A 12,539-nucleotide genomic window follows, 5' to 3' on the forward strand; every position below is an offset into this window, starting at 1 on the left:
ATTACAAACACAGTTCAGCATATCATTTTTAGATGCTAATCACGGAGATTTTTACTTATAAAACGCAACATAACTGCGGTTACGCTCTGAATTGCATCTCCTCCAGTTGCATCCAGTGTCAAACCAAAAGCAATTGTGCATAGTTTTTCCATGAATTTGAGGCATATTGTGGCTAAAATATTTCTAAAGAAGATGGCGTCACTTCTGGTGCTTGACATTAAATGACATTATCAATAAAATACATTATTATGTGATTCTTTTTGCATTGCCATAATTCACTAACATGGCCCTTGGCATTATCATCACATTTAGGGAGGCATTAGCTCCAGGGTTCCCTAGTGTCTTTAGTATGACTCATGGATGATTCAGCACATGAGACAGGACAGATGCAGCAACTTCAGAACAACCAGATTTCTTCTTCTTCTTCACTTGTAAATGATCCTTGATATCCTCAGATGTAAAAGAAGTTTGTCCTACCAGGGCTGTTTTTAACATACATGCTGTCAAGGGCCCATGTAAAGGTTGGCATCTTTAGAGGGATAGCTTTCAGGTGCCTATATGATAAATAAAATTAATCTAAAAGAGCACAAAAATCTTACTAGTATGTCGCTGTATATTTGATGCTAAACAGGGAGTGAATAATATCCACAAAACAAAGGTATTGGTGGTTGCAGGAATAGGCAGGTGTAATTTAGTGGGTAGAACCGGGACTTGAGGGCTAAATAGGAAGCACGTTGGTGGGACAGCAGTGAAGTGATCTGGAGTGGCACCTCAAGGATATAAAAACAATTTTGTTTGTCACAACTTTCCCCCAGCCAAGGTGCATGTAGATGCAGAACATCACCCATAATTGCATTTCATGGTACCACATCTATCATGGCAAAATAAAAGCTTACAGGAGCAATAACAGGAACAACATAGAGATAGTCCTGGGTTTAGAATAGTGAAAAATGCAAGTCTTTTCAGTACAGTTAGACTTGTTGTCACTTGTCACTAGCCGTGAAAGGGTTTATGCATCATCTATCAGTGTATTGACAGTCAAAAATATGGCTTAAGCCTTGTAATTCTCCTAATATAAACCCATAAGGATAATTTATGAATGGAGCTGCAAGTGTGCTAACCCTATATAGAACATAAATGTTGAGCCTATTAACTTTTTCATTTAATGTACTTGCATCCAAAAACTCTCCTTGCATTGCCGTACAAGTGCATTAGACCCAAATGTGTCCATCCTCCTCTGCTGAATTGTGAACAAGTGAGCTTATTGCCACTCCCAGTGGTGTAACTACAACTAGCCGGGGCCCCCACAAAAAATCTTCCGAGGGGCCCAGTGCACACAGACACATTGTGCACAAAACAAATGAACAAACATAAATAAAGGGTCACGCTCCCATCACATAAAATTGTATGAGCACCTTTATTCAAATAAAGCTACATATTATAGTGTATAGTATATATTGCACTTACAATTTAGCAGAGCATTATCTTTCATCAGAAAAGTCCATTCAATATGTTCCCAACATGTTTTATCAGTGTCCCAACTTTCTCAAGGCTAGTGGAGTGTTGTGCTTTGTAGAGTTGTGAGCTTGGGACCAGCAGATTAAGAAGGCAGCTCCCCACGGGGAACACTTGCTGGAGCTATCCGAAAATCTATATTTAACCCATGGAGTATTGATCTATTTGTATTTAATCTTTGGAGTACTTGGACATTTTTTTTCTCCTATAAACTACCTCCCCCCAGGATTAATCTGCTGTACTGTCGGTACACCACTGTCCACTTCGAAACCCTGGAGGTACCATCATCCTGAATGTGGTGGTGGCCACCAATACTTCTATGAGGGTCCTGACCACCATAGTTTATTAAACCTGTAGGGGGGGTGCTGACCACCAAACTTGTAGACAGAGGCCCTGGCCAGCAATGTTTTTTTTTTTAACTTTTATAGGTGAATCCTGGATAACAATTTTATGGGGGAACTCTGACTTCTACATTGTAAGGGTGTCTTGGTTAACATGTTGGACCCATGGTGGACCCTATGGTGGTGCAGGGCCCATAAAATGTTGTCGTACAGGGTCCCACTGCTGTGGTTACAGTTGAAAGCCCCTGTTTTGCTGTCTGTCATGGTAGAATCCTTAGGGCAAGGACAGAGGAGATGATCCAGCTTCATTACAGGAAAATACCTTCTCCTGCATTTTCCCATGATTAAGCAAGATCATGTTCAGTATTTTACATACAATGATTCCCATTCCCCTGAATTAATAAGTATCTTTTGGTGCTTTGTTCCCCAAAGGAAAGATGATTTCCTACAACTATGTGCTATGAGTGTCATTGCCATTATGCATAAAGTAATATTTAGATAGGATTTTCCCTTATATTGGGATTGATGGGGCTAGAAAAACAGTACAAAAGGGAAAGTGTTATTAATGCTGGGCCCGATGATTATAGTCCTGAGTTAACTACGTCCTAGGCCAGGACCAGATTTAGGGGAAGGCAGAAGAGACACGCACTTAGGGTGCAATGGTGGTGGGGGCTTTCTGAAGTGCTAGGCTGCACCAATTACATAATAACTGACCCACAGGTGCAGGTCCATCTCAAACCCTACAAAGTCCCAGAGGCCCTTAGGCAATGTCAGAGGAGGCACTGTATGATGCAGGATTCATATAGCCTAATTGTGTTAATTCTGAATCCTGATTGTTTATTGCCCTTATGGAATGATGGAATGATGGAATGATTTCAATAAACTGAATTAAATATCAGAATCTGAGCCATACCCTATATCAGGGTGGTATAAACTAATGAACAGTTAGGGGCAGTCTACTAAGCTAGAGTAAATTTTCGAAGTTAAAAAAATGTGAATTTCGAAGTAATTTTTTGAATACTTCGACCATCGAATAGGATACTACGACTTCGAATTTAATTTGACTTCGATTCGAAGTAAAATTCGTTTGAATATTCGACCATTCGATAATCGAAGTACTGTCTCTTTAAAAAAAAAAAATTGACTTCATACTTCGCCAAATTAAAGCTACTTCGATCGATCACTAAAAATCTTTCAAATTGTTCGATTCGAACTATTTAATCGTTCGATCGTACGATTTCTACTCGATTGTTCGATCGTTCGAATACGCTAAGAATCCTTCGACTTCGATATTCGAATTTGAAAGATTTCAATTTGAGGGCCTCCTTGTGTACCATAATCCAACAATCCGTCAGGTTCTCTTCCACCTCCAAAAATCCAATTCTAAAAAGAGGATTGCTGTATCCCTCAAAAGAGGTTTTGGGGAATAAAATGAAAAATATACTGTATATTGCAGCATTCTTAATTGAAACACACATATATCAAGGTTTCTTTCCCTGTAGTATGTGTGAATCATGTAGACTCAGCATGAACATTACAGAGTTTAAAAGCTATTCCACTAAGGAGACTTTCCTGATTCAAGATTTAATTAAATGTGATATGATTAATGTTATCTATCTGTTGGAATGCCCATGTGGCCTCCAATATGTAAGACAAATAGAAAAATTAGGATAGGCTAAGAGAAAAAATACATAATATTCAGAAAGTAGATTAAACATTCTATACATTTTTTGGAGAAACTTAATAAATGCTCAACTGGTCTGCGTTGGTTTGGAATTGAAACAGTTAAAGCAAATTGGAGGGGAGGTTACCTGGTGACAAGGACTCGGGAAGGTTGGTGGATCCATAAATTTAAAATCTCTTTCACCCGTGGTCTAATGTGGACTTTAATCTTAGAGCCTATTTAGAATAATTATATTGTATTGCTGGAGAATGTAAAGGGTATCATGGTTATAATTTAATTATGGATAAGATTGATGCTATAAATATGATTTAAGAGACTTTTGTGTGTATCTGTAAAGTTTTGAGTTTCAAATCTTTTGGGACAATAAAGAGCGACTGTTTAGAGAGATGTCACCTCTCCTGGAAGAAGCCTAATAGGCGAAGCTCCTCAACGGTAACGAGGTGGTGTGGAAGTGTATAAGCACGAAGCAGGGACTTGCGCAGTGAGGTCAGGGAGACGCAGAAAGACTTGCGCTGTTACTGCAGGACTTGCATTGTTTTTAGATGTAGTAGTAATTATATGGAGAAGTAATTACACTATATGGAGAATCGTTTGTGAGTGTATTTTTAATTATTTATTAAAAACTTTAAAAGCACTTCTGCACATGCCAATCTTTATTGCCCATAAGGAAAAAAGAACATTGGAAGCTGGTGATCTCTGCCTTTGCTTTTGAGACATGCAGAAATAGTTCCCATGTTTGTGAGTATAAAGCTGCCCATAGACGCAAAGATCCTATCATACGAATCGTGGATTCGTACGATTTTCGGACCGTTTGTGGAGAGTCCCGTCATTTTTCGTCCGACGGAGATCGGTCGTTTGGTCGATCGGACAGGTTTGATTTTGTCCCGCCGGAGCCCATTGCGCTCTCATCGTAATCCGATCATTCGGGCCACAGGGCCGAACGTTCAGATTACCCCCAATATAGCCATGCCCATTAGTGGCATATCTGGGAAAGATTGGCTTGTTTGGCAATGTCACTAAACTAATGGATCTTTGTGTCTATGGCCACCTTAATGTATCAACTGGGACAATTGCATCTCTAAGGGGGTTATTTACTAAACTCTGAATGCAGAAACTCCAAAAAATTTGTGTTTTTTTTAGTATAAAAACAGAGTTTAAAAAAACACAATTTTTTCTGAATTTATTATACCCCAAGGATGGAAAAGGTCAGAATCCGAAAATCTGCCATCTCAGAGCTGCCAAGGTTCCATATAAATCAATGGGAGAAGTCCCAAAGATTTTTTAATCTACGCTGGGTTTCGTGCAATAATCCAAAATTATTCCTTCGATTTGTACAATTCTAATTCGGCCTAATGCAGACCTATTCTATCAAAAACTGACCTATTCAACCAAAAAAACTTTGACTTATTTTCGGTTGGAATTTGAAGTTTTTTCAATTTCGAAATTCGACCCTTGATAAATATGCCCCTAATAAATGCTTCCTGATTTTGTATGTGTGTGTTTGATGGGGACTAAGTAATACTAAGTAATAATTTTCTGCCTTGCTGTCCAGCAACAGACTAGGATAGACTTTTGCAGTGTGAGAAGGTCACTATCTGGTCACCAAATCAAAATTTTGAGGAGACATGGGAATGTTCGTACTAGGGATGCACCGAATCCACTATTCGGGATTCAGGCAAATTTCTGAATCCTTGGTGAAAGATTTGGCGGAATCCGGAACCGAATCCGAATCCTCAATTGCAAATTAGGGGCAGGAAAGGAAAAAAGTGGAAAAAAATTGAAGAAAATTGACTTTTTTGACAAAAAGTCCTGTGATTTCCCTACCGCCCCTAATTTACATATGCAAATTATGATTCGGTTCGGACAGGCACAAGGATTCAGCCGAATCCGAATCTTGCAGAAAAAGGCCGAATCCTGACCGAATCCCGAACCAAATCCTGGATTCAGTGCATCCCTAGTTCTTACTTTGTTCAGTAAATGAGAGATGTGGAGAATGGTCACTAGTAGGTTTATTTCCTGCATTATACTCTATGGGTATGTTTCGAATGTAGGTGAAATCCCAGAAACCTTTAAAACCTTGAAGAATGAAAGATTTTACAATTGGAAAAGGACAGCTCCCATTGACTTTTACGTGACCTCACCAGATGGAGAAGTTTTGTATTGAGTTTTTTGTGGTTTTTACACTTAGAGGCACATTTATCAAGGGTCGAATTTCTAATTCATGTGAGTTTTTTCTAAACTCCCATAAATTTGAAATTCAACTAATCGAAATTTGTAAATATAATCAAAATTTTTTAAACTCGGATGAATTTTAACAACCAGAAAATTTTAATCGAATTTGATTCAAATTTGATCAAACTCGATTTAAGTTTTTCCTCTGAAAAATACTCGAAGGTGAGGAAGTCTGCAAACATCTCCAAATTGATCCCTGGACCTCTTCCATTGATTTAAACAGCAATTTGGCTGATTTTAGGTGGTGAATTGCCAAATTTGAATTCTTAAAGGGCCAGTATGAAAAATTTCGAAAATCAAATTCGAATTTTTTTTAAAAAACTCGAATCAAATGTGGATAACTCCCTAGTCAAATTTGACAGTTTTGACCATAAAAAATTTTGAAAATTCTAATTTTCAATTCGACCCTTAATAAATCTGTCCCTTAATAAAGTTTTGAATAATTTGGCTAATACCCGGTTTTTAGTGCTATAAAGTTCAATTTGGGGAAATGCAAAAAAAACCTTGAACATTATTGAGCATATTTATAAAGGGTCGAATTTCAAATTAAAAAAACTTTGAAAGTCCACCAATTGACTCCAAATGGGTTCTAGGAGGTCCCCCATAGGCTAAAACAGCAATTTGGCAGGTTTTAGATGGTGAATGTTCGAAGTCAAATTTTTAAAGAGACAGTACATGATAAATTTCGATATATATATATATATATATATATATATATATATATATATTTCAAATTCTAATCGAATTTGGACTATTCCCTAGTCGAAGTACACAAAAATAGCTTGAAATTCAATTTTTTTTCATTCAAACATTCACCTCGACCTTTGATAAATCTGCCCTTTGAATATCGAAATGTATCATGTACTGTCTCTTTAAAAATTTGATTCGACCATTAATCATCTAAAACCTGCCGAATTACTGTTTTAGCCTATGGGGGACCTCCTAGATCCTATTTGGAGTCAATTGGTGGACTTTGAAAAATCAAAGCTTTTTTGGGGAAAAACTTTGAATCGAATTTGATCAAATGCACTATTCCTTCGATTGGTACGATTTGAATTTGGCTGGATACGGACCCATTCAATCAAAAACTGACCTATTCGACCAAAAAAAAAAAAACTTTGACTTCATTTCGGTTGGTGTTTTTGAATTCGAATTTCGAAGTTTTTTGAATTTGAAATTCGACCCTTGATATATATGCCCCTAATGTGGTCTTTTTAGTGTGTAAGCACATATTTATTACATGAAGACAAAATAATGAACTTGAGGATGTTGACCATACACCGACATGAATGGAGACCTTCCAGTGGAAGTGTGGCAGGCATTGTTATGAGCGAATTCCGCCCACAGGAGGAGATCAGACCAATCATCTTGACAAAGGGAAACGTGGTTCCTCAGGAACTGTTCCAAAGCTTGGTTCACTCGTTCAGCTGCTCCATTTGTCTGGGGATGATAAGCAGTTGAGAACTGGAGAGTAATACCCAGATCTTTGCACAGGGAACGCCAAAACTTCGCCGTGAACGGGGAACCTCTGTCAGAGACAATCTCCGCCGGGAAGCCATGCAGGCGGAAAATGAATTGAATAAACAACTGTGACAACTCCACTGCAGATGGAAGCTCCTGTAGAGGGATGAAGTGGGCCATCTTGCTAAAACGATCTATGCCGACCCAGATCACAGTGTTCCCACTGGAGGGAGGAAGTTGCGCATGTAAAAATTGTTGCTTGTGTAAAAATTGTCGCGCATCAAAATATTTTGATGTCTATTGACTTCAATGTGTTTTGCTAATTTTTGGCCGTTTTAAAAAATTTTGAGTAGTTTTGCAAATTTATTGGCAAAGCGAAACGGGACAGATTTGCCCAGCATTGCTCTTCAATATACTTGTGATATTAATCAGCAACTGACTCCTGCACCAAATTTGTATCTACACTCATGCCATATTTATTGTACAGAACTGTGGAATAAGTTGGTACATAATAATAATCATAATAATAATAAGCAATATGTCAGGCTGTTAACATTCTTTGCACTCCTGGCTCTGACTCCTGAAACAATGTTGCAAGCCAGCTGACTAAAGCAGACTGAAAGACCCAGAGAACAGAAAGAATAAAACTTTACTAAGTATATATTAGAAAGTTTCTCAAAAAATATATATTCTTTAAATAGGCAAAAATACTTTTGGGGGGGAGGATCCCTTTAAAAATACTAGTTCCAAAGATATTTTTAATGATATATGAACCTTACACCTTGCTCTGAGCACCATGTTTTAGTAGTTCTTCAATGTTGTAAAATGTTTTAAATTAATTGGTCAATTAATTGGACTGGGGAGCTACTGGGGCATATTTGGAGGCACAGATCTTCCCTGCTAAAGAGATGTGGTTGCCTTGGGCTCATATAGAACCACAAAACATAATGTGCAGCATTTTACCCTAATTCTTAGGGTAATTATTTTTAGTTTTAGTTCTTCTTTAGGGATTGTTCACCTTTGAGTTAACTTTTAGTATGATGTAGATGGTGATATTCTGAGACAATTTGCACTTGTTTTAATTTATTTATTATTTGGTGTTTAAGTTATTTGGCGTTTTATTCAGCAGCTCTCCAGTTTGCAATTTCAGCAGGTTGTTAAGGTCCATATTATCCTAGCAACCATGCACTGTTTTGAATAAGAGACTGGAATATGAATAGGAGAGGGCCTAGATAGAAATATGAGTAATAAAATGTAGCGATAACAATAAATATATGTAGCCTTACAGAGCATTTGTTTTTAGATTGTGTCAGTGACCCCCATTTGAAAGCTGGAAAGAGTCAGCAGAAGGCAAACAATTCAAAAACTATAAAAAAAATAAACAATGAATACCAATTGAAAACTTGCTTAGAATTGGCTATTCTATAACAAACTAAAAGTTAACATAAAGGTGAACCACCCCTTTAAATAATGTTGCAGACACAGGATATATGTACACAGACAATTAGAGAATATAACAAATGCATTTGATTTTAATATATTTTGGTATATGTACAACATTTGTTCCAATTTGTTTTACTGTTTACTTCACTGTTTATTTCCTTTACATTCTATGAAATTTACTTTGGGTCAAATGCCTGGCTGTGTTAGGACAACATGATTTGTTAGCCAATAACAGGGTCAGACTGGGCTGGCAGGACACCAGGAAACAACCCGGTGGGCCCCGCCAGCCCAGACCTGGTCCCCCGATTGGCTGCACTGCTGTGTTTGTGCATGCGCGTGTCGCATCAGCATTTGCACATGAGGGCGGCTTGTCAGTGGTTGTGTATGCGCGAGGCTCAACGGCGGCTCAACGCAGGGGATGGAGTTTGTGGTCGAGAAAGTCAGGAGGGGGACCTTTGGGTTGCAGCCCGGTGGGCCCCAATGCTCCAGTCCAACCTTGGCCAATAATACTTAGTGTCTAAAAAAGTAGCGTCTGTACTTACTGTAAACTGAGAGATAAAACACTTCTGTTTGTGTTGCTCCATTTGTTGGGATTACAGTGAGTGTATATTCCCCCGTATCTTTGAGAGTGAGATTGTCCAGCTGGAGAGCTGCGTTCTCATACAGGTGGCATCTGCCTTCGTAGGCACCATAATAAAAGGGGATACCGTTCGGCTGCGCAGTCACAATAAAATCATTCTTAAACTTCCATTGTATTGAACTCTGTGCAGGCAGAGTCAGAGTCACTGGAAGAGTCACAGATTTGCCCACGGTGCCCGATACATTCCTTGAGCAAGAGACAGACCCTGTCAGAGAGGAAAGTAAAGCATCAGCGGATGAATATTTCGTTTTATGGCCCTGACACGTCACACTGTAAACCATTCTGTAAACCTCTGTTCCTCTCCTACCTTCAGATATGTCATTACACTGTGTCGGTGGCTCCAGTGGCCCCTAGCTAGGGCTGCCAGGAACAACATTATCCAAAAGGGCAGTTACTGTCCTGATCCCATTGGTACGGTGTCTTTGTTTGAACTTCCCCCTCTGTTTCCCTATAACTCACTTACCTGAGGCTGCCAGGAACAACAGGATCCAGGGGTGCAGGTAATTACTGAGTCCCATTAATGTGGTGTTGCAGTTGGAGCTTTGTGTATGATCTGCCTCCAACTCTCACACTGTACTTTCACCTTTACCTGCTTATAAGGAAGTAACACAGAACTGATAGCAACACCACTGTCTCATTAACCCTCTAAGTGCCAGTACAATTTCACATTTCATTTGCAGTTAGTGCCAGATGCTTGATAAATGATTTATACTCCCTTATTTCATGTGAATTTCATCAGGGGGACTAGTTTAAATTGGAAAACTATACTATATAATTTTTTTCCAGGATAACCTGAGCTTTTCTTCAGAAGAATGAATAACGGAGATTATGGATTTAGATAAGAGAGAGAAAAAAGTCACACAGAGAAAGTCACACTGAACAGAATGTAACGTTTTTTGAAAGCATTGTTAAAGAGATTGTTCACCTTCCAACACTTTTATAATTTCTGTTGTTTTCATACTGTTCACCAGAAATAAAGACTTTTCTCAATGACATTCTATTTTCTATTTGTGTATTTTCTAATATTGAAGCTTAGGGGGGATATTTACTAAAACTTAAATTAATATCATGTTTTTATAGTTGACCTAACTCCCATTCATTTAACTAATTTATCAAGTAATCAGCTTGAAAAAGTTCAACAATTAGATGGTTAAGTTAGCAGGGCCGGTTTTACCAACTGCGGGGCCCAAATGGAAGCATTTTGGAGGGGCCCCTAGACAGAATTTTGTTGTCTGAAACAGGGTTTTTGGGCTGAGAGGCCAAATAGTGCCTCTGTAACACGTTTTTGGGCTATTTACACCAACGGGGTTAACAACCAGCTAGAGCTGCTACTAGAGCATGGGTTACACTGGACTCTATCACTTAAGGCAGGGCCTTAGCAAAGTGGAAGAAGTGAAGGTGTGGTGTAGTGCAACTACAACTCCCACAGGCTACTGTGCTTTAACCCATAAAGAAATGGGTGCCAGGAGGTTCTTGCAAATCAAACAGAACAAAATAACTTTATTTGTCAGAGACAAATGATCCACAGGTTACTTACATCAGTACAGGGGCAGTGCAACTACCTTCTAGGCAGAAATAACTCACACGTGGTCTGGATCCCACCCAGTGGAGTGGTCAGGGAGGAGAACCTAAAGCCTGACACCCTATCTACTGTAGTCCCTTCACTGTAGACAAATCTTACAGCCTGGGAAGTTACTCCCTGATACAGATCCTTGATGGAGCACAAAGCTGCTCTTTATCTCTTCCCTCACTGTCTCACTCTCCTAGAGAGTCTATAACAATTATGTTCCTGCCTCTCACTAGCCTCATTCACGGGGTCCCTGCTCCCCGACTGAAATACTAGAGGTTCAGGTCCTTCTAGGGCAAACTGGCTTTACTTGGTGTACCCAGGCTCAATGAAGACATCCAGATGGGTCAGACACCAAGAGCCAAAGAGGAGGATCCACCCTTCACAATCATTATAACAAAGTCTGACAGGATGTGGTCACAGCGCCTCCTGGCCAATAGCATAACTACCCAAGTTATATATAGCTACATGGGCATCTGCCCAGCAACTAGGGAGATCAAGAAGTGTAGGGATTTAAAGCCATAGAAGCACATTAACCCTATGGGCCCCTACACCTTTTTTACCCTTTCTCCAAGTGACTGCTGCCAAATGGAGTAGGGAGTGGACTGGGCAGGTGGGAGAAAGTGTCACCTAATTTTTTTTACGCTTGTGCAAAAACATTTTTTATGGAATTCAACTGCATACTCACAGAATGCATTCTTTAGAGAAAGACCCTCCGACCTGCTGTATGGTAAATAGTTTAGGGAATTGCCAATCCTGGCATGGATTTATAGTATCTCACTGTACAGGCTATGAGCAAACTTAGGGGGCTGTTCCTGCTGAATTGCGCTTAGTAATGCAACAGGTCTCGGTGCAAACAACTACCGTAAATAGTTGGGCTCCCTAAAACTCCCATGGCAATATGTAATGGTCAAAGGTCACGGGTTTTTAGATTTTATTTTATTTCTCATGTGATTAACTATCAGGCACACATTCCGTGGAAAGCTCCGTATCAGCTGGGAGGGTGGTCCGATTGGGCACAATCGGGCCATTTGGCCTGAGGTCGGCCCTGTTGGTTGGTATGGGCAACATCAACTGTGATGTTTGTCTCAAAAGTTAATAAATACTCCCCAAGTCTCTGTTCCTCTCCATTTTGTGCATTGTTGCTAAGCAACACATCCTTGGTTACCAGGAACGCCATAATAAACCTGTATCAGAATATCAGAATTTTATTTTATACATAAAAATACAACTGATTTGGAAAGTCCAGTCTCTCCTAAATGCAACAATCAAGGTTGGACTGGAGCATTGGGGCCCACCGGGGCTGCAACCCAAAGGGCCCTCCTCGCAGTCACAGGACCCCCTCCTGACTTTCTCGACCGCAAACTCCATCCCCTGCATTGAGCGGGCGTTGAGCCTCGCGCATACACAAACACTGACAAGCCGCCCTCATGTGCAAATGCTGACGCGACACGCGCATGCACAAACACAGCAGTGCAGCCAATCGGGGGAGCAGGTCTGGGCCGGCGGGGCCCACCGGGTTGTTTCCTGGTGTCCTGCCAGCCCAGTCTGACCCTGTTATTGGCTAACAAATCATGTTGTCCTAACACAGCCAGGCATTTGACCCAAAGTAAATTTCATAGAATGTAAAGGAAATAAACAGTGAAACAAATTGGA

The 12,539-nt window shown here is 39.7% G+C and overlaps 1 protein-coding gene across 2 annotated transcripts in view; it reads right to left on the minus strand.

Annotated features, from left to right (window-relative positions):
- The window catches only part of LOC121395611 (carcinoembryonic antigen-related cell adhesion molecule 1-like), a 28,462-nt gene extending 18,582 nt beyond the window's left edge, over positions 1 to 9,880 (minus strand). For both annotated transcript variants that reach the window (XM_041569572.1, XM_041569573.1), the window contains exons 1-2: positions 9,780 to 9,880; positions 9,219 to 9,521 (exon numbers count right to left, since the gene is read on the minus strand). In XM_041569572.1, the coding sequence (XP_041425506.1) occupies positions 9,219 to 9,521; positions 9,780 to 9,834 (358 nt within the window). In that variant the 5' untranslated portion in view covers positions 9,835 to 9,880. The remainder of the gene's footprint in view (positions 1 to 9,218; positions 9,522 to 9,779) is intronic.
- Positions 9,881 to 12,539: the final 2,659 nt, after the last annotated feature.

This window comes from Xenopus laevis, chromosome 7L (genome assembly GCF_017654675.1).
Source record: "Xenopus laevis strain J_2021 chromosome 7L, Xenopus_laevis_v10.1, whole genome shotgun sequence".
NCBI lineage: Eukaryota > Metazoa > Chordata > Amphibia > Anura > Pipidae > Xenopus > Xenopus laevis.